Below are 25,058 nucleotides of genomic sequence, written 5' to 3' on the forward strand. Positions count from 1 at the left end.
AAAGCAGATAATCTGTTGCAGAGACAAAAACTGAAATGTAAATTTTTATAATCCCATTTACCCTTTCCCTACCTGTTTCCCTTTCCCTAATCTTTCCTAGAAGTGAAATATAATAAAATTGTTAAACGGAAGTCCTTTAACTCCCCAAGTCCCGCCCTCCTCAGGCTCCACCCCTTAAATTTCCAGGTTTTTCCCAACCCAAAGCTGGGAACCCTTAAGTCAGGGGTGTCGAACATTCAGCACAGGGGCTACATTAGGCCCCTGGAGGACTCCTATCAGGCCCCCGAGCAACTGGCAGTCATCTGCTTCCTTCCCCCTCTCTCTTGCTTCCTTCTGCTTAACAGCTTGATTTGCAAGGCTTGCTGAACCACACAGGAACTACAGAGCAAAGCCTCTATTTTCTCCATTGGCTGAGGCTCCTCCCTTGGGGAGGAAGGGGGGGAGGAATAGCTTGCTTTGCCAGGCTCTCTCAATTGCACAGCAGAGCTACTGAGCCAAGCCTCTCTTCCTTCTGTTGACTGAGGCTCTCCCCCCCCACAGTCCCCTGGGGGAGGAAGGAAAGAGCCAGAGCTTCCTTTGCCCAGTTCCCTGAATCCCAGGGGGAGAAATACAAAGAAAGCATCTTTAAAACTAATGAGTGCTAACGTTTTAAGCACATTTTTAAAAAATATATATTTGGGTTTGTCTGTGTCCTTTATAAAATTTATATCTCTGCTACTTAATCATAAATAGGAACATACATGGCTCGGCCCAACCAGACAGGGCCCGGCCCGACAAAGTCTCATATATGTCAGATCCGGCCCTCGTAACAACTGAGTTTGACATCCCTGCCTTAAGCCATCAAGCAGAACGAAGGCTCCTGGGATGATTTCAGTAAGAATAATAAAATTTGTTTTTAAAATGCTCCGAAACAAACAACCCCCACCCCCACCCCGTGGTCAGAAAGGAGGCTATTTTCATTGCTGGTGGGCACCTTTAAAGCCCTATATGGCCGAGGACCTGCCTACCTAAGGGACCGCCTCTCCCCATATGTGCCCCAGAGAGCACTGAGATCCAGCTCACAGAACCTTCTAACAGTCCCTGGGCCAAGAGAAGCTAGGTTGAAGGCTACTAGGGAGCAAGCCTTCTCAGTAATGGCCCCGCGTTGGTGGAACCACCTTCCAGAGATGATACGAGCCCTGCGGGACCTGAATCAATTCCGCAGGGCTTGCAAAACATTTCTTTTCCAGCTGGCTTTTGAAACAGAACCTGATTAACTTGACGTGCGGCCACCTAGCCATCTTGTGGATATTATGACTTACAGTATTTTAGCACCCATTTTATATATTTTATCTATTTTAAATAATTTATTATGTAATTGATTGTATTTGAAACTGTTTGCATTGTTTTATTGAATCATGGAACTCCATGTCTGTGAGCCGCCCTGAGCCCGCCTTTGGCGGGGGAGGGCGGGATATAAAAATAAAATTATTATTATTAAATGTGTACAAGCATTCTGGAGACAAACAGCTAAGTCAAATTAAGTTAATTACTAACACAAATCTAACATTAGACCCAGAGATCTTCTTAAGTAAATGCTCAGAGACAAACCGAAACATACAACGTAGTGAAACTATGCACATCTTATCGTCAACAGCTCGCATACTGCTAGCATCAAAATGGAAAACACACAGTACATAAAAACAGAAGAGAAGCCATGTTAAATCAGGCCAGTGGCCCATCCAGTCCAACACTCTGTGTCACATAAGAACATAAGAGAAGCCCTGTTGGATCAGGCCAATGGCCCCTCCAGTCCAACACTCTGTGTCACATAAGAACGTAAGAGAAGCCATGTTGGATCAGGCCAGTGGCCCCTCCAGTCCAACACTCTGTGTCACATAAGAACATAAGAGAAGCCATGTTGGATCAGGCCAATGGCCCATCCAGTCCAGCACTCTGAGTCACATAAGAGAAGCCATGTTGGATCAGGCCAATGGCCCACCCAGTCCAACACTCTGCGTCACATAAGAACATAAGAGAAGCCATGTTGGATCAGGCCAGTGGCCCCTCCAGTCCAACACTCTATGTCACATACTCTATGTCACACACACACACACATACTGTGGCTAATAGCCACTGATGGACCTCTCCTGCATATTTTTATCTAACCCCCTCTTGAAGGTGGCTATGCTTGTGGCCACCACCACCTCCTGTGGCAGTGAATTCCACATGTTAATCACCCTTTGGGTGAAGAAGTACTTCCTTTTATCCGTTTTAACCTGACTGCTCAGCAATTTCATCGAATGCCCACGAGTTCTTGTATTGCGAGAAAGGGAGAAAAGTACTTCTTTCTCTACTTTCTCCATCCCATGCATTATCTGCACCTCTATCATTTCACCCTGCAGTCGACATTTCTCCAAGCTAAAGAGCCCCAAGCGTTTCAACCTTTCTTCATAGGGAAAGTGTTCCAGCCCTTTAATCATTCTAGTTGCCCTTTTTTGGACTTTCTCCAATGCTATACTATCCTTTTTGAGGTGCGGCGACCAGAACTGCACACAGTACTCCAAATGAGATCGCACCATCGATTTATACAGGGGCATATACAGTAACTGAGTGGCGACATCAATTGCGGGAACGCTTTGCTATAAGCAAAATATCAGCTAATATACAGTATGCCACAGAAGTGAGTGCACCCCCTCACATTTTGTACTCACTTTTGTTGCCAGCAGTTTAGACATTAATGGCTGCGTGTTGCGCAATTTTTGAGGGGACAGCACATTTGCGCTGTCATACAAGCTGTAGACTCACTACTTCACATTGCAGCCCAGTGTCATTTCTTCAGTGTTGTCGCATGAAAAGATATACTTAAATATTTACAAAATGTGAGGGGGCATACTCCCTTCTGTGACAGACTGTACAGACAATCTCACTGGGAAAATAGGAGTCAACATTTGCATCGGGGTGGTTTCCAATTGCGGAATATTTGGCAAAAAAAACGAAGCAGTGCCACACAATCCACCCTAAGTGCAAATGTTGTCTTTTTAGTACTATTATTACTGGTTACAAGCTGGAACTTAGTGTCTTCTTTAAAGACTATTAACTTGTCTTGATATTTATTGCGTGGGAAAGGCAAAAGTAACTATTGCAACTTCATCTGTATTTATTTTATAAGAAAAAACGTAATGTAACTAAAACACACGCTATATTTTATTTCAACTGTATGCAAATTTATAAAGGGTTTGTAGAATCTTTCGGGATCAAGTGCCGTGTTCTACTGGAGAAAGTTTTCCTTCCAGACGTTTCGTTCTCAGCTGCGGAGAACATCCTCAGTGGCGTTGCAGCCGGAGCAGGCGCTCTGACCTTCTTGGCTGCTGTGCATTGCTGTGCAACACTCAATGCACAGCAGCCAAGAAGGTCTGAGCGCCTGCTCCGGCTGCAACGCCACTGAGGATGTTCTCCGCAGCTGAGAACGAAACGTCTGAAAGGAAAACTTTCTCCAGTAGAACACGGCACTTGATCCCGAAAGATTCTACAAACCCTAATGATGTTACTAGCCGTGAAAACCTGAAATATTTGATAAATTTATAAAGATTAATAAACTTATAAAACGGGGGGGGGGGGATGCTCCGAAATAAAAAACAAACAAACTTGAATATAGGATAAAATCACACACCGGTATACAATTAAAAAATGTGCAGATCTACAATCACCGGTGGTACTTATTCTAGGCATGTGTACTTTTTCAAGGTGTTGAATTACTTTGTCGATCATCTAACTTATTCTGTTTTAATAAACAGGAGATAAGAGTACATACACATTTCTAAATAGACACATATTTACACAGATCTTGGTCAACATCTGCCCGCAGACAATGGGAGTGTATTGGATTTGTTCTTCTGGGCCTCCCGGTAACTTTCAACACCATTGTTGGGAGAAAGAATGAGATTGTAACAGTGCCCCTACGCCACCCTGTTGTTCCCCAGGGAAGTAAAACATGTCCAGCAGTCATACAAACATCATCAGAGTCCTGCTGGATCAGACCAGTGAGGGTCCATCTAGTCCAGCCTCCTGCCTCACACAGTGGCCAAGCAGTTTCTCTGCAGGGTCAACAATAGGACACAGTGGCCAAGGCCTTCATCAGAATGTAAGAAGAGTCCTGCTGAATCAGACCAGTGAGTGTCCATCTAGTCCAGCATCCTGTATCACACAGTGGCCAACCAGTTCCTCTGGAGGGCCAACAACAAGGCAGAGAGGCTGAGGCCTTCATAAGAACATCAGAAGAGCCCTGCTGGATCAGACCAGGGAGGGTCCATCTAGTCCAGCATCCTGTCTCTCACACAGTGGCCAACCAGTTCCTCTGGAGGGTCAACAACAGGGCAGAGAGGCTGAGGCCTTTGTAAGAACATCAGAAGAGCCCTGCTGGGTCAGACCCATGAGGGTCCATCCATTCCAGCATCCTGTCTCTCACAGTGGCCAACCAATTTTTCTGGAGGGCCAACAACAGGCAGAGAGGCCAAGGCCTTTCCTTATAATAACATCAGAAGAACCGTGCTGGATCAGACCAGTGAGGGTCCATCTAGTCCAGTCTCCTGTCTCACACAGCGGTCAACCAGTTCCTCTGGAGGGTCAACAACGGGGCATAGAGGCCGATGCCTTCATAAGAACATCAGAAAAGCCCTGCTGGGTCAGACCAGTGAAGGTCCATCTGGTCCAGCATCTTGCCCCACACAGTGGCCAACCAGTTCCTCTGGAGGGTCAACAACGGGGCAGAGAGGCCGAGGCCATCCTAAGAACATCAGAAGAGCCCTCCTGGGTCAGACCAGGGAGGGTCCATCTAGTCCAGCCTCCTGTCTCACACAGTGGCCAACCAGTTCCTCTGGAGGGTCAACAACAGGGCAGAGAGGCCGAGGCCTTTGTAAGAACATCAGAAGAGCCCTGCTGGGTCAGACCCATGAGGGTCCATCCATTTCAGCATCCTGTCTCTCACAGTGGCCAACCAATTCCTCTGGAGGGCCAACAACAGGCAGAGAGGCCGAGGCCTTTCCTTATAATAACATCAGAAGAGCCCTGCTGGATCAGACCAGTGAGTGTCCATCTAGTCCAGCATCCTGCCACACACATGGCCAACCAGTTCCTCTGGGGGGCCCACAACAGGACACAGAGGCCAAGGCCTTCATCAGAATGTAAGAAGAGTCGTGCTCAGTCAGACCAGTGAGTGTCCATCTAGTCCAGCATCCTGTCACACACAGTGGCCAGCCAGTTCCTCTGGAGGGCCAACAAAAGAACATAGAGGCAGAGGCCATCCCCTGAGGTTGCTTCCTGGCTCTGAGATTCAGTCTAAACATGAAGGTTCCCCTCAGTCACCATGGCTCGTAGCCACTGAGAGACTTCTCCTCCATGAATCTTATCTAACCCGCCTTTTAAAGCTGCTAATTTTAAAGCTGTGGCCATCGCTACATCTTCTGGCTGCAGATTCCACATTTTAGTCAGATCTGCTGCCCAGCCTCCTGCAATACAATGAGAGCAAGCAGGGGCAACACAACCATAGAGACCTTCTGGGCAGCCATCTGGAATCCCTGCTCTGGCTATCGGTTGAGATTCCCCTATTCGCCCCTTTTTTGTCCCTGCACTTTGCAGAAGGTACACATGCAGCCGGTCCCAGGTTCAATCCCTGGCATCTCCAGTTAAAAGGACCAGGAAGTAGGTGATGGGAAAGACCTCAGCCTGAGACCCGGGAGAGCCATGAAGTGGGGCTGTAGCTCAGTGGCAGAGCATCTGCTTGCCACACAGAAGGTCCCAGGTTCAATCCCTGGCTTCTCCAGTTAAAAGGAACCAGGCAGTAGGTGATGGGAAAGACCTCAGCCTGAGATCCTGAGGAGCCATAAAGTGGGGATGTAGCTCAGTGGTAGAGCATCTGCTTGACACACAGAAAGTCCCAGGTTCAATCCCTGGCATCTCCAGTTAAAAGACCAGGAAGTAGGTGATGGGAAAGACCTTGGGGAGCTACTGCCAGCCTGACTAGGCAATACTGACCTTCATGGACCAATGCTATGATTCAGTATAAGGTAGCTTCATGTGTGTGCTGGGGAGGGACCTTGGCTCAATGACGGAACATCTGCTCGGCATGCCGAAAGTCCCAGGTTCAATCCCCGGCATCTCCAGTTGAAAGGACCAGGCAGTAAGTGCTGTGAAATCTTTGGTCAGTCGCTGCCAGTCAGAGTAGGCAATGCTGGCATCGATGGCCGACTGATCCGACTCAGTATGAGGCAGCTTTCATGTGGCCTCTGAGCACAGATGAAGAAGACTGCAGATTTACACCCTGCCCTTCTCTCAAAATCAGAGACTCAGAGCGGCTTAAGAACATAAGAGAAGCCATGTTGGATCAGGTCAATGGCCCCTCCAGTCCAACACTTTGTGTCACATAAGAACCTAAGAGGAGCCCTGTTGGATCAGGCCAATTGCCCCTCCAGTCCAACACTCTGTGTCACACAGTGGCCAATATATGTGTGCGTGTGGCTTACAATCTCCTGCATCTTCTCCTCCTACAACAGACACCCTGTGAGGTGGGTGGGGCTGGAGAGGGCTCTCACAGCAGCTGCCCTTTCAAGGACAACCTCTGCCAGAGCTACGGCTGACCCAATGCCATTCCAGCAGGTGCAAGCGGAGGAGTGGGGAATCAAACCCGGTTCTCCCAGATAAGAGTCCTCACACTTCACTACTACACCAAACTGAAAGGGAGGACATAAAGAAGCGATGGATGTTTTAATCATCGGAAACGAGAAAATGGCATCCCAGTCAAGTCTCAATCATGCCAATGTTATGTTGCTCAGTATATGATCCCATGCACAGGCGGCAAAAGGGAGTTTTTAGCTCATTCAGGTCGGGGAGGGGGGGGATCCTTATAGCAGGAAAGGACACAAGAGAGGCCTTTAAGCCTTCGCTCCCGGACTGCATCTGGTGTCAAGCCCAGGTTGCAAGCAGGTTCTTGGGACTGTCATGCGACATACTCGAAGGCGCTGGCAAACACAGGATCCCTTAACCAAACCCCGTTTCCGTCACGGAAGGTAGGGAGCGGCACAAAAGTCAGCTGAAGTTCTTGCACCCCAGCTCGGAGGAGACACAGACCAAAGCAAGATGCTGAAGGATCCAGAAAGCTTCATTCCTGTAATGGGCAGTCGCTCAAGCCTCCGGGAGGCAGCCCTTTCTCACTTCTGGAAGCCTATCTTTATCCAGCAACAGGGGTGGGATTCTAGCAGAAGCTCCTTTGCATATTAGGCCACACACCCCTGATGCAGCCAATCCTCCTAGAGCTTACAGGGCTCTTAGTACAGGGCCTACTGTAAGCTCCAGGAGGATTGGCTACAACACGGAGGTGTGGCCTAATATGCAAAGGCAGGGGTGGAATTCTAGCAGAAGCTTCTTTACGTATTAGGCCACACAACCCTGATGTAGCCAATCCCCTAAGAGCTTACAGGGCTCTTTTTTGTAAGCTCTCGGAAAGGAAAGGTCCCCTGTGCAAGCACCAGTCGTTTCCGACTCTGGGGTGACGTTGCTTTCACAACGTTTTCATGGCAGACTTTTTTACGGCCCCGTGGTGCAGAGTGGTAAGGCAGCAGTACTGCGGTCTGAACTCTCTGCTCACGACCTGAGTTCGATTCTGGCGGGAGCTGGATTCAGGTAGCTGGCCCAAGGTTGACTCAGCCTGCCATCCTTCCGAGGTCGGTCAAATGAGGACCCAGCTTGCTGGGGGGAAAGTGGAGATGACTGGGGAAGGCAATGGCAAACCACCCCGTAAAAAGTCTGCCGTGAAAACGTTGCGAAAGCAACGTCACCCCAGAGTCAAAAACGACTGGTGCTTGCACAGGGGACCTTTCCTTTCCTTTCCATTGCCTTCCCCAGTCTTTTACCCCCAGTAAGCTGGGTCCTCATTTCACCGAGCTCGGAAGGAGGGAAGGCTGAGTCAACCTTGAGCCGGCTACCTGAACCCAGCTTTTTACGGGGTGGTTTGCCATTGCCTTCCCCAGTCATCTACGCTTTCCCCCCAGCAAGCTGGGTCCTCATTTTACTGACCTCGGAAGAATGGAAGGCTGAATCAACCTTGAGCTATAGAAGGCTGAATCAACCTTGAGCTGACTACCTGAGCCCAGCTTTTTATGGGGTGATTTGCCATTGCCTTCCCCAGTCATCTACGCTTTCCCCCCAGCAAGCTGGGTACTCATTTTACTGACCTCGGAAGAATGGAAGGCTGAATCAACCTTGAGCTATAGAAGGCTGAATCAACCTTGAGCTGACTACCTGAGCCCAGCTTTTTATGGGGTGATTTGCCATTGCCTTCCCCAGTCATCTACGCTTTCCCCCCAGCAAGCTGGGTACTCATTTTACCGACCTCGTAAGGATGGAAGGCTGAGTCAACCTCAAGCCGGCTACCTGAAAACCCAGCTTCCGCCGGAATCGACCAGAGGTTGTAAGCAGAGAGTTCAGATCACAATACCGCTGCTTTACCACTCTGCGCCACTCTGGTTATATGGAGGTGTGCGGCCTAATATGCAAAGGAGCTCCGGCTAGAATCCCACCCCTGGGCAGCAGCAAATTCTTTGGTGACTGACCAGCGGTTGTACAGTGCCTTTCCATGTGGATCTTCCAACCCATTTTCCATTCCGCCACGCACAAACGTCTCTGATGCAAAGCCAAGCCAGCAGTTACAAGAGCACACCGAGAGAACAGAGAACAGGAAAGCATGCAGCAGGCAATGCGAAATGATAAAAAGATGCAGGAACTTACATATTCATCATCACACGGGCTCATACAGCGGCATCCCTTTAGGGGCAAACGGGCACACGTTAAAAGAAAAGAGACGAAACAAAACAACAACAGAAATTTAAGAAAAAGTTAACAGAAATAATGAGAAACCCGAAGATTATCAGCAGTTTAAAGACAAACATTGCGCAGGAAAATAAGAAAAGGGGAGAAAAAAAGAAAAAGAAACGTAAACTCGGTAAAAGGGCAACAGAAAAAGGGTTAGGAAAGAAGTGCCGCTGTGCTTCGATGTCTGGAAAGCGATGCTCCTTGCATCTCTGTTTCTGGTGGTTACAAAATTCCAGGAGGAGGCTAAAAATAAGGGGTGTTTTCAAAAGACCCTCAGGAGATTTTTCAGAGCTTTCCTGAACTAGAATAACCCCTTTCTTGATTTCAATAGCACTGAAATTGGTCCCATTAAACAGGGAGGGGGAAGAAGAAGATATTGGATATATATCCCACCCTTCACTCTGAATCTGAGTGGCTCACAATCTCCTTTACCTTCCTCCTCCACAATAGACACCGTGAGGTGGGTGGGGCTGAGAGAGCTCTTACAGCAGCTGCCCTTTCAAGGACCACTCCTGCGAAAGCTTTGGTTGACCCAAGGCCATTCCAGTAGCTGCAAGTGGAGGAGTGGCGAATCAAACCCGGTTCTCCCAGATAAGAGTCCGTGTACCTAACCACTACACCAAACTGAAAACATTGGGGTTTTTTCCCCTGAAGATGAATCAACAAAACTATGAAACAAAGCTAAGATGCTGCTTTTCTTTTTTTTATTTTCTCTGTTTCCCTGTTGCTTCCCCTCCCTTCCCCCTTCATTTATCACCTCTCTCCCCTGCTTTACTATATTATAATTTCAACGGGGAAAAATTGTTCTGTTGGTGACAAATTGAGGTTTGTGATTTAATGATTAGAATGATTAGAAGATAAGCCACCTGTCTCACCTATACTAGAGAGCCAGTTTGGTGCAGTGGTTAAGTGTGCGGACTCTTATCTGGGAGAACCGGGTTTGATTCCCCACTCCTCCACTTGCACCTGCTGGAATGGCCTTGGGTCAGCCATAGCTCTGACAGAGTTGTCCTTGAAAGGGCAGCTGCTGTGAGAGCTCTCTCAGCCCCACCCACCTCACAGGATGTCTGTTGTGGGGAAGGAAGATAAAGGAGAATGTGAGCCGCTCTGAGACTCTGCAATTCGGCGTGGAGGGTGGGATATAAATCCGATATCATCATCATCATCATCATCTTCTTCATCATCATCATCTTCTTCTATATCTATTCAGAGCATTCATTCCTTGCTATAATTGGTCTTTTTTAAAATAACTGTAGAAAATACCAGTCTAATGACACATAGTTTATTTATTTAATAATATTTAAATAACATACATTTTGATTGTTGTGCATTTGACATGCGCAGAGAAAATTTATGGAATATATGGAAAGTGTGTACAATATTTAAGAAAACAGAAGAGCGAAAAGGAAAATGGCAACTGAAACACACCAAAGAGACAAAAAAAAATACAAATGAAACAGATGAAGACCACAGAACTGAAGAAATGGTGGAAAAATTATTGTGAATATTTTTTTTGACTGTATCTGCAATCATTCTTTGTGTATAAGCATAGCATACCAGCAGGAAAATAAAATATATATATACACAAAATACAGACAAAACAACAAAAACACAATACACACACACACATATACATACATACACATACACATATACATACATATTCACACACACATATATAATTGGCAGCTGAATTAAAAAATAAGTACTCTGTCCATATATTAGTGAATATTGATGCATCAAATGCAACAATTTAAAGAAAGAACTCAAAAGGTCACTCAAGATTCAGAGAAAGGAACCTCAGAGAATATCTGGAGAATCGAGAACTAAAATCCTTTAAATAAAAAAAAAGGCAAGATCGTTGGATTGAGAAGGCAGAACAAATGACTGAAATCCTGGAAACTCAGTGCATATCTAATAATCTGTGTTCCAGAGGAATCCCAGAATCGGAAGGGACCTCCAGGGTCATCTAGTCCAGCCCCCTGTACAAGGTAGGGAACTCACAAATTCCTCCCCCTAAGTTCACAAGATCCTCATTGATGTCAGATGGCCATCTAGCCTCTGTTAAAAAACCTCCAAGGAAGGAGAGCCCACCACCACCTGAGGAAGCCTGTTCCACTGAGGAACCACTCTAAACTCACAAACCCCTCCCCCTAAATTCACAAGATCCTCATTGATGTCAGATGGCCATCTAGCCTCTGTTAAAAAACCTCCAAGGAAGGAGAGCCCACCACCACCTGAGGAAGCCTGTTCCACTGAGGAACCGCTCTAACGGTCAGGAGGTTCTTCCTAATGTTGAGCCAGAAACTCTTTTGATTTAATTTCAAACCACTGGTTCTGGTCCTACCTTTTCGGGCCACAGAAAACAATTCCACGCCCTCCTCTATATGACAGCCCTTCAAGTACTTGAAGGTGGTGATCCTATCACCTCTCAGCCGCCTCCTCTCCAGGTTAAACAGAGGATTTGGGAAGGCCAAATTGTTTGTGGCGGGGGAACTTTTGCGATTTACCTCAGAATTCTTTGAAGGCAGAGGAAGAGTTTCCTGACATTGATCAGATTTTCAGAAGAAATTCAAGATCTTTGCTAAAAAATAAGCTACTTCAAGATATACAGGTTTGATTCACCTATAAGGAAACATAAAACACAATACTAAAGAACCAAAAGGAATCACCCCTCAAGCTTGTGGGAAGACAAGCGCAGATCTTTCAGGATTTACCAACAAGTATGTTAAAGAAAAGTCAAGACTGAGAAGAGTAAGAACTTCAAAAGAACCCTGCTGGATGGGTCTAATGGTCCCACCAGACCAACATACTGACTCACACAGTGGCCACCCAGTTGATCTGGAGAGTCAACAACAGGGTGGAGAGGTCGAGGCCTTTGTAAGAACCTCAGAAAAGCCATGCTGGAACAGACCAATGGCCCATCTAGCCCACCATCGTGTCTCACACGGCCAATCAGTTCCTCTGGAGGGCCAACAACAGGGCACAGAGGCTGAGGCCTTCATAAGAACATCAGAAGAGCCCTGCTGGATCAGACCAGTGAGGGTCCATCTAGTCCAGCATCCTGCCTCACACAGTGGCCAACCAGTTCCTCTGGATCGCCAACAAAGAGTCAGAGACCTTCCCCTGATCCTGCCTCGTTCTGGAATTCAGAGGATTAGCGTCTCTGAATGCAGACATTCCCTTCAGCCAACCATGGCTAGCAGCCATTTATAGACCTCGCCTCCATTAATTGATCTAATTCCCTTTTCAAACTGTTGATACCTTTGGCCACCACTGCGTTCTCTGGTGCCGAATGCTCTTAATACTATATAATGCAATTACGACATTTTAAAAAATGTGACAAGCGCTGCCCGCAATGATATGTTTAGTTTAGAAATCCAAAGGGCTTTACGGGGACAATCTACAGAAGATCAAGTATCAAGGTATCAGATGTCAAGGAGTTTACTCAACGGCGACTCCAGCCAAGAAGAAACCAAAACATTACCTGAATGGGTGTGGCCAGATAGAGCCTCTATCCTGACAATTTGCACTTATTACCTTTCTTCTGTACCCTGACCTTCCTACACGGAAGTCAACAGGAGGTTTAGGGAAGCCCAGGATCCAAAGGGTCCGCTATATATAGGCCTACTTCGCTTTGGAGATAGTGCTCTGAGGGGGCTGTGCCTTTGAAAGGAAGTCTCACAGTTCTGCAACCTGTTCGCCAGTGAAACGAGTATTGTTAAGAACATAAGAAAGCAAGAGAAGCCATGTTGGATCAGGCCAGTGGCCCATACAGTCCAACACTCTGTGTCACATAAGAACAGAAGAGAAGCCATGTTGGATCAGGCCAGTGGCCCATCCAGTCCAACACTCTGTGTCACATAAGAACATAAGAGGAGCCATGTTAGATCAGGCCAATGGCCACTCCAGTCCAACACTCTGTGTCACATAAGAGAAGCCATGTTGGATCAGGCCAGTGGCCCATCCAGTCGAACACTCTGTGTCACATAAGAGAAGCCATGTTGGATCAGGCCAGTGGCCCATCCAGTCGAACACTCTGTGTCACATAAGAACAGAAGAGAAGCCATGTTGGATCAGGCCAGTGGCCCATCCAGTTGAACACTCTGTGTCACATAAGAACAGAAGAGAAGCCATGTTGGATCAGGCCAGTGGCCCATCCAGTCCAACACTCTGTGTCACATAAGAACACAAGAGAAGCCCTGTTGGATCAGGCCAATGGCCCCTCCAGCCCAACACTCTGGGTCACATAAGAACAGAAGAGAAGCCATGTTGGATCAGGCCACTGGCCCCTCCAGTCCAACACTCTGTGTCACATAAGAACAGAAGAGAAGCCATGTTGGATCAGGCCAATGACCAATCCAGTCCAACACTCTGTGTCACATAAGAACATAAGAGAAGCCATGTTGGATCAGGCCAGTGGCCCCTCCAGTCCAACACTCTGTGTCACATAAGAACATAAGAGAAGCCCTGTTGGATCAGGCCAATAGTCCCTCCAGTCCAACACTCTGTGTCACATAAGAACATAAGAGAAGCCATGTTGGATCAGGCCAGTGGCCCCTCCAGTCCAACATTCTGTGTCACATAAGAACAGAAGAGAAGCCATGTTGGATCAGGCCAATGACCAATCCAGCCCAACACTCTGTGTCACACAGTGGCCAAAAGAACCAAGTGCCATCAGGAGGTCCACCAGTGGGGCCAGGACACTAGAAGCCCTCCCACTGTTGCCCCCCCCAAGCACTAAGAGTACATCTCATCACTGCCCCAGACAGAGAGTTCCAACAATATGCTGTGCTAATAGCCACTGATGGACCTCTGCTCCAGATGTTGATCCAGTCCCCTCTTGTTTCTCTTACTGAACACAAATTATTTGGCAAGGTTTACTCTTGGGTATGTCCTGGCCTGGTTAGCCCAGGCTAGCTTTATCTCATCAGATCTAGGAAGCTACTAGGGTCGGCCCTGGCTAGCGTCTGGATGTGGAGGTTCCCGTCGGCCACCATGGCTAGTGATCACTGATAGACTTATCCTCCATGAATCTCCATGGACAGCCAGTTTGGTGTAGTGGTGAAGTGCACGGACACTGATCTGGGAGAACCGGGTTTGATTCCCCACTCCTCCACTTGCAGCTGCTGGAATGGCCTTGGGTCAGCCAGAGCTCTCTTATCTGGGAGAACCGGGTTTGATTCCCCACTCCTCCACTTGAACCTGCTGGAATGGCCTTGGGTCAGCCAGAGCTCTCTTATCTGGGAGAACCGGGTTTGATTCCCCACTCCTCCACTTGCACCTGCTGGAATGGCCTTGGGTCAGCCAGAGCTCTCTTATCTGGGAGAACCGGGTTTGATTCCCCACTCCTCCACTTGCACCTGCTGGAATGGCCTTGGGTCAGCCAGAGCTCTCTTATCTGGGAGAACCGGGTTTGATTCCCCTCTCCTCCACTTGCACCTGCTGGAATGGCCTTGGGTCAGCCAGAGCTCTCTTATCTGGGAGAACCGGGTTTGATTCCCCACTCCTCCACTTGCAGCTGCTGGAATGGCCTTGGGTCAGCCAGAGCTCTCTTATCTGGGAGAACCGGGTTTGATTCCCCACTCCTCCACTTGCACCTGCTGGAATGGCCTTGGGTCAGCCAGAGCTCTCTTATCTGGGAGAACCGGGTTTGATTCCCCACTCCTCCACTTGCACCTGCTGGAATGGCCTTGGGTCAGCCAGAGCTCTCTTATCTGGCAGAACCGGGTTTGATTCCCCACTCCTCCACTTGCACCTGCTGGAATGGCCTTGGGTCAGCCAGAGCTCTCTTATCTGGGACAACCGGGTTTGATTCCCCACTCCTCCACTTGCACCTGCTGGAATGGCCTTGGGTCAGCCAGAGCTCTCTTATCTGGCAGAACCGGGTTTGATTCCCCACTCCTCCACTTGCACCTGCTGGAATGGCCTTGGGTCAGCCAGAGCTCTCTTATCTGGGAGAACCGGGTTTGATTCCCCACTCCTCCACTTGCACCTGCTGGAATGGCCTTGGGTCAGCCAGAGCTCTCTTATCTAGGAGAACCGGGTTTGATTCCCCACTCCTCCACTTGCAGCTGCTGGAATGGCCTTGGGTCAGCCAGAGCTCTCTTATCTAGGAGAACCGGGTTTGATTCCCCACTCCTTCACTTGCAGCTGCTGGAATGGCCTTGGGTCAGCCAGAGCTCTCTTATCTGGGAGAACTGGGTTTGATTCCCCACTCCTCCACTTGCAGCTGCTGGAATGGTCTTGGGTCAGCCAGAGCTCTCTTATCTGGGAGAACCGGGTTTGATTCCCCACTCCTCCACTTGCAGCTGCTGGAATGGCCTTGGGTCAGCCAGAGCTCTCTTATCTGGGAGAACTGGGTTTGATTCCCCACTCCTCCACTTGCAGCTGCTGGAATGGTCTTGGGTCAGCCATAGCTCTCTTATCTGGGAGAACTGGGTTTGATTCCCCACTCCTCCACTTGCAGCTGCTGGAATGGCCTTGGGTCAGCCATAGCTCTCTTATCTGGGAGAACCGGGTTTGATTCCCCACTCCTCCACTTGCAGCTGCTGGAATGGCCCTGGGTTAGCCATATCTCACACAGGAGTTGACCTTGAAAGGACAGCGGCTGTAAAAGCTCTCTCAGCCCCACCCACCTCACAGGGTGTCCGTTGTGGGGGGAAGGGAGAGGAGATTGTGACCGCTGTGAGATTCAGAGTATAGGGCGGGATATAAATCCAATATCATCATCTTCTTCTTCTCTCTAATCCAGGGATGGCCAAACTGCAGCCCAGGAGCCCCATGTGGCTCTTCTACACATGTTGCGTTGCTCTTGAAGCCCCCACCACACTATTGACTGGCTTGAAGAATACATCTGAAGTGAAAGTGGCTTTCTTTCTACTTCTCCCCTCCTCCCCTCGTCTATTCGCCTGCCTGCTCGCCTGCCTTCCTTGCGGCTCTCAAACGTCTGACGTTTCCTCTATGTGGCTCTTACGTTAAGCAAGTTTGGCCACCCCAGAGTCCAACCTGTCTATCCCTGAGGCCATCACTACATCCTCCGGCAGCACATTTTATTCATTCTCTGTGTAAGAGACATTGTCAGAGGAGGTGCGGGGCTTGCGGAGCCTTGCCCAGTTCCATAGGGCCTGCAGGACGACTCTCTTCCAGCTGGCTTTTACTTCACATGGAGCCTACTGCAGAAGGAATACTGTCGCCGTGGAAAAACTGTGACATCAAGATTCTAGCCCCAAACCAACTTAGATGGTTTTAATGTATGATTTGTATGTATTTATAGTATGTATTGTTTTAATTGTCGAAGTGTTTTTATGTTGTGAGCTGCCCTGAGCCTGCTTCGGCTGGGAGGGCGGGATATAAATTAAATATTTTTATTAAGTCATATTTCCAGGGTTGCTGCTGCTTCTTCTTCTTTTTGAGCAGGAACGCAGTTCTGGCTGGCTTGGTTCAGGGGGCATGGCCTAACACGCAAATGAATTCCTACTGGGCTTTTTCTACCAAAAAAAAAAAATCCCAGCGTATTTCCTTTGTCCACTGTGAACATCTGCCCATCAACGTCATCAGATGCACTCCAGTTCTAGCCTTTTGGAAGAAGAAGAAGGTGTGAACTCATATCTCCTTTTTTCCCTGTATTTTGTAGCACAAGAGTGCCTTTATTGGAATTGTCAAATTTATAAGACACTTTAGCAAAAAGATTTATAACATAAAATATTAAAATGCTGATGATGCATAGTTTAGAGATAATAATATGTGACAAGTTATGCATTTTAAGAAAGTACTGCAGATGTAGACTTCTATTTTTTGAAAGCATTTTTTTATAGTTGTGAACTTACATTTCTTTTTTTTTCCTGTACTCTGTAACACAAAATTCCCTTGATTGGAATTGTCAAATTCAATAGACACTTCAACAAAAAGATTTATAACATAAAACATCAAAATGTTGATGATGCAGAGTTTAGAGACGATAATATGTGACAATTTATGTATTTTAAGAAAGTATTGTAGACGTATTTCTTATGCAGAATAAGACTAATATGTACTCCTATCCCTTATTCCTTCTTATTCCCTATCCCGAATGCCTTGAAATTAATAAAACTTTTTTAAAACTGGAAGAAGAAGAAAAGGTTCTCTTCGTCAACTCTGCCCACCCTGTGTGTCATTTTTTTAAGCCTCTTAACACGTTTCCCCCCTCATTCATCTCTTTTCCAAACTGACGACTAAGCGGGGACACGACGGAGGTTCACAACAAGATCCTTTTCTCCCATCAGTGATCTTTCCTTCTCTGGGATCGGCAGGACAACCTGTCTAAATACCAAAGCCTGCGCGCCCATAAACGAACTACAGACCTTCCATTCTTTTGGAGATTAAGCTTCCACAAATAAACATGACATCGAAGTTTCCCTTAAAGCAGGGCACCGGTTGCGGCTGCTTATTAGTGGCCACTTTATTCAGAAGCTGGCAGCGGGGGGAGAAGTCACTGGCCTACATTCTACTGCTGTGATTAACAAAGTATGAACTTCTCCCCTGAGCCTAAAGGCCCTTCCTCCATCTTCAGCGGTTCTTACACCAGAGGAAGACTCCTTAGGAATCCTGGTGGTCGATAGCGCCATTATTGGCAGATTCTGATCCATAAGAACATAAAAGAAGACATGTCGGATCAGGCCAATGGCCCCTCCAGTCCAACACTCTGTGTCACATAAGAACATATGAGAAGCCATGTTGGATCAGGCCAATGGCCCATCCAGTCTAACACTCTGTGTCACATAAGAACATAAGAGAAGCCCTGTTGGATCAGGCCAATGGCCCCTCCAGTCCAACACTCTCTGTCACATAAGAACATATGAGAAGCCATGTTGGATGAGGCCAACGGCCCATCAAGTCCAACACTCTGAGTCACATAAGAACATAAGAGAAGCCATGTTGGATCAGGCCAATGGCCCCTCGAGTCCAACACTCTGTGTCACATAAGAACATATGAGAAGCCATGTTGGATCAGGCCAACGGCCCATCCAGTCTAACACTCTGTGTCACATAAGAACGTAACAGAAGCCATGTTGGATCAGGACAGTGGCTCCTCCAGTCCAACACTCTGTGTCACATAAGAAAATAAGAGAAGCCCTGTTGGATCAGGCCAGTGGCCCCTCCAGTCCAACACTCTGTGTCACATAAGAACATAAGAGAAGCCCTGTTGGATCAGGCCAGTGGCCCCTCCAGTCCAACACTCTGTGTCACATAAGAACATAAGAGAAGCCCTGTTGGATCAGGCCAGTGGCCCCTCCAGTCCAACACTCTGTGTCACATAAGAGAAGCCATGTTGGATCAGGCCAGTGGCCCCTCCAGTCCAACACTCTGTGTCACATAAGAACATAAGAGAAGCCATGTTGGATCAGGCCAGTGGCCCCTCCAGTCCAACGGTCTGTGTCACATAAGAACAGAAGAGAAGCCATGTTGGATCAGGCCAATGGCCCCTCCAGTCCAACACTCTGTGTCACATAAGAACATAAGAGAAGCCCTGTTGGATCAGGCCAGTGGCCCCTCCAGTCCAACACTGTGTCACATAAGAACATAAGAGAAGCCCTGTTGGATCAGGCCAGTGGCCCCTCCAGTCCAACACTCTGTGTCACATAAGAACATAAGAGAAGCCCTGTTGGATCAGGCCAGTGGCCCCTCCAGTCCAACACTCTGTGTCACATAAGAACATAAGAGAAGCCATGTTGGATCAGGCCAGTGGCCCCTCCAGTCCAACACTCTGTGTCACATAAGAACAGAAGAGAAGCCATGTTGGATCAGGCCAATGGCCCCTCCAGTCCAACGGTCTGTGTCACATAAGAACAGAAGAGAAGCCATGTTGGATCAGGCCAGTGGCCCCTGCAGTCCAACACTCTGTGTCACATAAGAACATAAGAGAAGCCATGTTGGATCATGCCAGTGGCCCCTCCAGTCCAACACTCTGTGTCACATAAGAACAGAAGAGAAGCCATGTTGGATCAGGCCAATGGCCCCTCCAGTCCAACGGTCCGTGTCACATAAGAACAGAAGAGAAGCCATGTTGGATCAGGCCAATGGCCCCTCCAGTCTAACACTCTGTGTCACATAAGAACAGAAGAGAAGCCATGTTGGATCAGGCCAATGGCCCCTCCAGTCCAACGGTCTGTGTCACATAAGAACAGAAGAGAAGCCATGTTGGATCAGGCCAATGGCCCATCCAGTCCAACACTCTGTGTCACATAAGAACATAAGAGAAGCCATGTTGGATCATGCCAGTGGCCCCTGCAGTCCAACACTCTGTGTCACATAAGAACAGAAGAGAAGCCATGTTGGATCAGGCCAATGGCCCCTCCAGTCCAACGGTCTGTGTCACATAAGAACAGAAGAGAAGCCATGTTGGATCAGGCCAATGGCCCATCCAATCCAACACTCTGTGTCACATAAGAACAGAAGAGAAGCCATGTTGGATCAGGCCAATGGCCCCTCCAGTCCAACGGTCTGTGTCACATAAGAACAGAAGAGAAGCCATGTTGGATCAGGCCAGTGGCCCCTCCAGTCCAACACTCTGTGTCACATAAGAACATAAGAGAAGCCATGTTGGATCATGCCAGTGGCCCCTCCAGTCCAACACTCTGTGTCACATAAGAACAGAAGAGAAGCCATGTTGGATCAGGCCAGTGGCCCCTCCAGTCCAACACTCTGTGTCACATAAGAACATAAGAGAAGCCCTGTTGGATCAGGCCAGTGGCCCCTCCAGTCCAACGGTCTGTGTCACATAAGAACAGAAGAGAAGCCATGTTGGATCATGCCAGTGGCCCCTCCAGTCCAACACTCTGTGTCACATAAGAACAGAAGAGAAGCCATGTTGGATCAGGCCAATGGCCCCTCCAGTCCAACGGTCTGTGTCACATAAGAACAGAAGAGAAGCCATGTTGGATCAGGCCAATGGCCCATCCAGTCCAACACTCTGTGTCACATAAGAACAGAAGAGAAGCCATGTTGGATCAGGCCAATGGCCCCTCCAGTCCAACGGTCTGTGTCACATAAGAACAGAAGAGAAGCCATGTTGGATCAGGCCAGTGGCCTCTGCAGTCCAACACTCTGTGTCACATAAGAACATAAAAGAAGACATGTCGGATCAGGCCAATGGCCCATCCAGTCCAACACTCTGTGTCACATAAGAACATAAGAGAAGCCATGTTGGATCAGGCCAGTGGCCCCTCCAGTCCAACACTCTGTGTCACATAAGAACATAAGAGAAGCCATGTTGGATCAGGCCAGTGGCCCCTCCAGTCCAACACTCTGTGTCACATAAGAACATAAGAGAAGCCATGTTGGATCAGGCCAGTGGCCCCTGCAGTCCAACACTCTGTGTCACATAAGAACATAAGAGAAGCCGTGTTGGATCAGGCCAGTGGCCCCTCCAGTCCAACACTCTGTGTCACATAATAGAAGCCATGTTGGATCAGGCCAGTGGCCCGTCCAGCCCAACACTCCCACACAGTGGCCAAAAAACCTCAGGTGCCATCAGGAGGTCCATCAGTGTGGCCAGAACACTATAAGCCCTCCCACTGTGGCCCCCTCCAAGCACCAGGAATACAGAGCATCACTGCCCCAAACAGAGAGTTCCATCAATACCCTGTTGCTAATAGCCACTGATGGACCTCTGCTCCAGATGTTGCTACAATCCCCTCTTGAAGCTGGCTATGCTTGCAGTCGCTGCCACCTCCTGTGGCAGTGAATTCCAGGTGTTAATCACCCTTTGGGTGAAGAAGGACTTCCTTTTATCCGACTTCAAGAGGGGACTGGATCAACATCTGTAGCAGAGGCCCATCAGTGGCTATTAGCCACAGCGTATTGATGGAACTCTGTCTGGGGCAAGTGATGCTCTGTATTCTGGGTGCTTGGGGAGGGGGCACAGTGGGAGGGCTTCTGGTGCCCTGGCTCCACAGGTGGATCTCCTGATGGCATCTGGTTCATTTGGCCACTGTGTGACACAGAGTGTTGGACCGAATGGGCCACTGGCCTGATCCAACATGGCTTCTCTTATGTTAGTCTTTAAGGTGCCGCTGGACTCTCGCTCATTTCTACCCCCGCTTATAGCCCTTGAAATCGTGCAGGAAAAACTCCTTGCAATTTGAACTTCCTCAAGGGTTCGATGCGGGGCTTTTTTTGTAGAAAAAGCCCAGCAGGAACGTATTTGCATATTAGGCCACACCCCCTGTCAACAAGCCAGCCGGTGCGTTCCTGCTCCAAAAGAGCCCTGGTTCGATGTCAACCAAAAGCCAAAGGAACAGAAACAACTCCGGCCTGCCTTCGACGTGGCCGAACAAAAGGCTTCAAGGCTTAAACATAACATGAGTCAAGCCTTCGTTTCTTTGCCTGCACCTGTAATCTCAAAATCAACGTATTAGAAAAGGAGAAAGACAAAGCTTGAAGTCCTCAAACCAGACTCATCAAGGAAACTGCTTTGTGGTTCTCTCGAAGGAAGAAACTGTCAAAAGGTGTTTTCAAAGGGAGACCAGCAATGTTTGCGCAGCCAACTTCCTTCGATTTGAACTGGTGAACATTCTTTTGTACTACTGTTTGGCGTGGGATTTTACGCTCAAGCGGCAGTGAGGATTCTCACTCTCGACACCGAAAGGGGAGGGGGACTTGATGCCCTTACTGGAGGAAATAAGAACACAAGAACGTTGTGGGAGAAATTTTCCCTTCTATAGTTCATAAGCGCTTTCCCAAACCATGATTCCCAAACAATATGGCGTTCCCATAGAACCAGTAAAGAAACCCCTGCCACAAACACAAGAGAAGCCATGTTGGATCAGGCCAATGGCCCATCCAGTCCAACACTCTGTGTCACGTAAGAACACAAGAGAAGCCATGTTGGATCAGGCCAATGGCCCATCCAGTCCAACACTCTGTGTCACGTAACAACACAGGAGAAGCCCTGTTGGATCAGGCCAATGGCCCACCCAGTCTGTGTCACATAAGAACACAAGAGAAGCCATTTTGGATCAGGCCAATGGCCCATCCAGTCCAACACTCTGTGTCACATAAAAACACAAGAGAAGCCATGTTGGATCAGGCCAATGGCCCACCCAGTCTAACACTCTGTGTCACATAAGAACGCAAGAGAAGCCCTGTTGGATCAGGCCAATGGCCCACCCAGTCTGTGTCACATAAGAACACAAGAGAAGCCATTTTGGATCAGGCCAATGGCCCACCCAGTCTAACACTCTGTGTCACATAAGAACACAAGAGAAGCCATGTTGGATCAGGCCAATGGCCCCTCCAGTCCAACACTCTGTGTCACATAAGAACGCAAGAGAAGCCATGTTGGATCAGGCCAATGGCCCACCCAGTCTAACACTCTGTGTCACATAAGAACACAAGAGAAGCCATGTTGGATCAGGCCAATGGCCCATCCAGTCCAACACTCTGTGTCACATAAGAACGCAAGAGAAGCCATGTTGGATCAGGCCAATGGCCCATCCAGTCCAACCCTCTGTGTCACATAAGAACACAAGAGAAGCCCTGTTGGATCAGGCCAATGGCCCACCCAGTCTAACACTCTGTACACACAGCGGCCAAAAAACCCAGGTGCCATCAGGAGGTCCACCAGTAGGGCCAGGACACCAGAAGCCTTCCCACTGTGGTCCCCCCTCCAAGCACCAAGAATACAGAGCATCACTTGCCCCAGACAAGAGTGTTCCAACAATACGCTGTGGCTAATAGCCACTGATGGACACCCAACATGAGATGAACTGACTTCACCAAGGAAGCCGCAAAGGCTCTCGGTTTGCAAGACTGAAGGCAGCAGGGAAAGTGGAAGACCCAACTGGAAATGGATGGACTTAGTCAGAGGAAGCCACGAGGACCTTCAGTTTGCAAGACCCAATCAAGGCTGCGAACGAGAGGATGCTTTGGAGGACGTTAATTTTCAAAAGCAACTTGATGGCACTTAGCACATACACAGTATTCAGAGAGAGAAATGCCTAGTGAACAAAAACTGTGTTTTTCAAGGCAAGGGACAGTCAGAGACTATTTGACATCACCCGCCTCTGCGCTGCATCCCTGGCCGTTCCTTGGTATTCCATCCTAATACTAACCAGGGCCAATCCTGCTTAGATTTCAAGATCTGATGAGATCATGCTGGCCTGGGGCCATCCGGGTCAAGGCAAGAGACAGACTCTTTGCTAGCCTCTGCGAAGCAACCCTGGACTTCCCTGGTGGTCTCCCATCCAAGGACCAACCAGGGTTGACCCTGCTTAGCTTCTGAGATCAGATGAGATCAGCCTAGACTGGGCCATCCAGGTCAAGGCAAGAGACAAGCAGAGGTGGCTGGCCATTGCCTACCTCTGCATAGCCACCCTGGTCTTCCTTGGTGGTCTTCCATCCGAGGACCAACCAGGGCTGACCCTGCTTAGCTTCTGAGATCAGATGAGATCAGCCTAGACTGGGCTATCCAGGTCAAGGCAAGAGACAAACAGAAGTGGCTGGCCATTACCCACCTCTGCGTAACAACCCTGGACTTCCTTGGTGGTCTACCCTCCAAGTAATAACCAGGGCTGCCCCTGCTTAGCTTCTGAGATCAGATGAGATCAGGCTAGCCTGGGCCATCTGGGTCAAGGCAAGAGACAAACAGAGATGGCTGGCCATTGCCTACCTCTGCATAGCAACCCTGGTCTTCCTTGGTGGTCTTCCATCCAAGGACCAACCAGGGCTGACCCTGCTCAGCTTCTGAGATCAGATGAGATCAGGCTAGCCTGGGCCATCCGGGTCAAGGCAAGAGACAAGCAGAGGTGGCTGGCCATTGCCTACCTCTGCATAGCAACCCTGGACTTCCTTGGCAGTCTCCCATCCAAGGACCAACCAGGGCTGACCCTGCTTAGCTTCTGAGATCAGATGAGATCAGGCCAGCCTGGATCTTCTGGTTCAGGCCAAAGAAACACAGGTGGTTTGCCGCCGCCTGCGTCTGTGTAGCAACTCTGGAAACCTTGCACGCAAAACAATGACATCACCCAGAACCGACATCATCAGGGACGCTCTAGGATCCGTGATAACACTCTACGGCACCGTAGAGTTTTTATCGCGAATCCTAGAGCATCCCCAGCTCGATAACATCACTTTCGGGCGACGTCATCACACCGGGGATGATGCACGGCGACAGGGCTCTTCGGGGGCAAGGATCCCCCCATTCGAGTTCTGATGAGATCAGGCTAGCCTGAGCCATCCAGGTCAGGGCACCTTCCTGTCAACCGAGACTGATTCGAGACATCCTCTATATCACTCAGCTCCACGGAAGAGGAGACAACAATAACCGTATGGAGAGCCCGGCTCACCACACCTTCGTGAAGTCTCTCCCAGCTGTGCAGGGAAGCCGGGAGGCAAGCACATAGCAGCCTGCAACCTGAACAGTGGAAGGCCGAGCTGCTGTCTCCCAGAATCACCTTCTTTACTAGGGTTGCCTATGTCAAGCATTGTTTATTCCTTTCTGATGGTAGCTATTAAAATATAGAAATGTTACTAACCATGAATAAGACCCAGGCACATCAAAGTAGAGAACTCTTTCGCTTTTACTAACAAATGCAGGAGTGTACTCCTTGAAGATAAAACCTCCTGGGACCAATTCCCAGGCCAGCCACGCTTGGACCCAGGAAGCGCCAGCCATAATAGAGATAAGGAAGTTACAGTGTGAAGTTTCACACGTGAATGTAGAAGGGTTTAGAGAATGTAGAATTGTTTATAGAATCCTTTGATGTGCCATCTTTAAGTATGTATCTCACTGTTATGCTGTATCAGTTCCAATACCTAGCTCAACTGAGCCACATGGATTATCAATAAACCAAACGTTGTTTCAAAAACCCAAGGACTAGTTATTTTGAAATCTCATGCTTGACAGCCAAGTCCCTCTGCCACTGTGGCGGGGGACTGTTCTCTCGCGCGTACAAAACAATGATGTCCCCCGGAAGTGACATCATCGCACCAGGGATGCTTTAGGACTCACGATAAAACTCTACGGCACCGTCGAGTTTTTAACACGAGTCCCCGAGCGTCCCCAGCTCGATAAGGTCGCTTTCGGGTGACGTCATCGTGCTGGGGATGGTGCGCGGTGACAAGGCTCTTCGGGGGCAAGGATCCCCCCAGTGGCCTGCTCCCTGCCATGGATCGGGGCCCTCCAGATCCGGGAATCCCCCGCCCCTGGCGGAAGCGTGGCATCCCAATTCTTC

General features: G+C 48.7%; 1 protein-coding gene and 2 non-coding genes across 3 annotated transcripts in view; 2 read left to right on the plus strand and 1 right to left on the minus strand.

The window, feature by feature from the left end:
• Positions 1–25,058, minus strand: part of ARMC9 (armadillo repeat containing 9) — a 231,135-nt gene that overhangs the window by 151,974 nt on the left and 54,103 nt on the right. Inside the window, exon 9 of the mRNA XM_060242830.1 lies at positions 8,761–8,796. Within this exon, the coding sequence (XP_060098813.1) occupies positions 8,761–8,796 (36 nt within the window). The remainder of the gene's footprint in view (positions 1–8,760; positions 8,797–25,058) is intronic.
• On the plus strand, positions 5,729–5,800 carry TRNAG-GCC (transfer RNA glycine (anticodon GCC)). The gene has a single exon. It is a non-coding gene; the product is annotated as a tRNA-Gly (tRNA).
• TRNAV-GAC (transfer RNA valine (anticodon GAC)) lies at positions 5,868–5,939 on the plus strand. The gene has a single exon. It is a non-coding gene; the product is annotated as a tRNA-Val (tRNA).

Source organism: Heteronotia binoei, chromosome 6 (genome assembly GCF_032191835.1).
Source record: "Heteronotia binoei isolate CCM8104 ecotype False Entrance Well chromosome 6, APGP_CSIRO_Hbin_v1, whole genome shotgun sequence".
Lineage (NCBI taxonomy): Eukaryota > Metazoa > Chordata > Lepidosauria > Squamata > Gekkonidae > Heteronotia > Heteronotia binoei.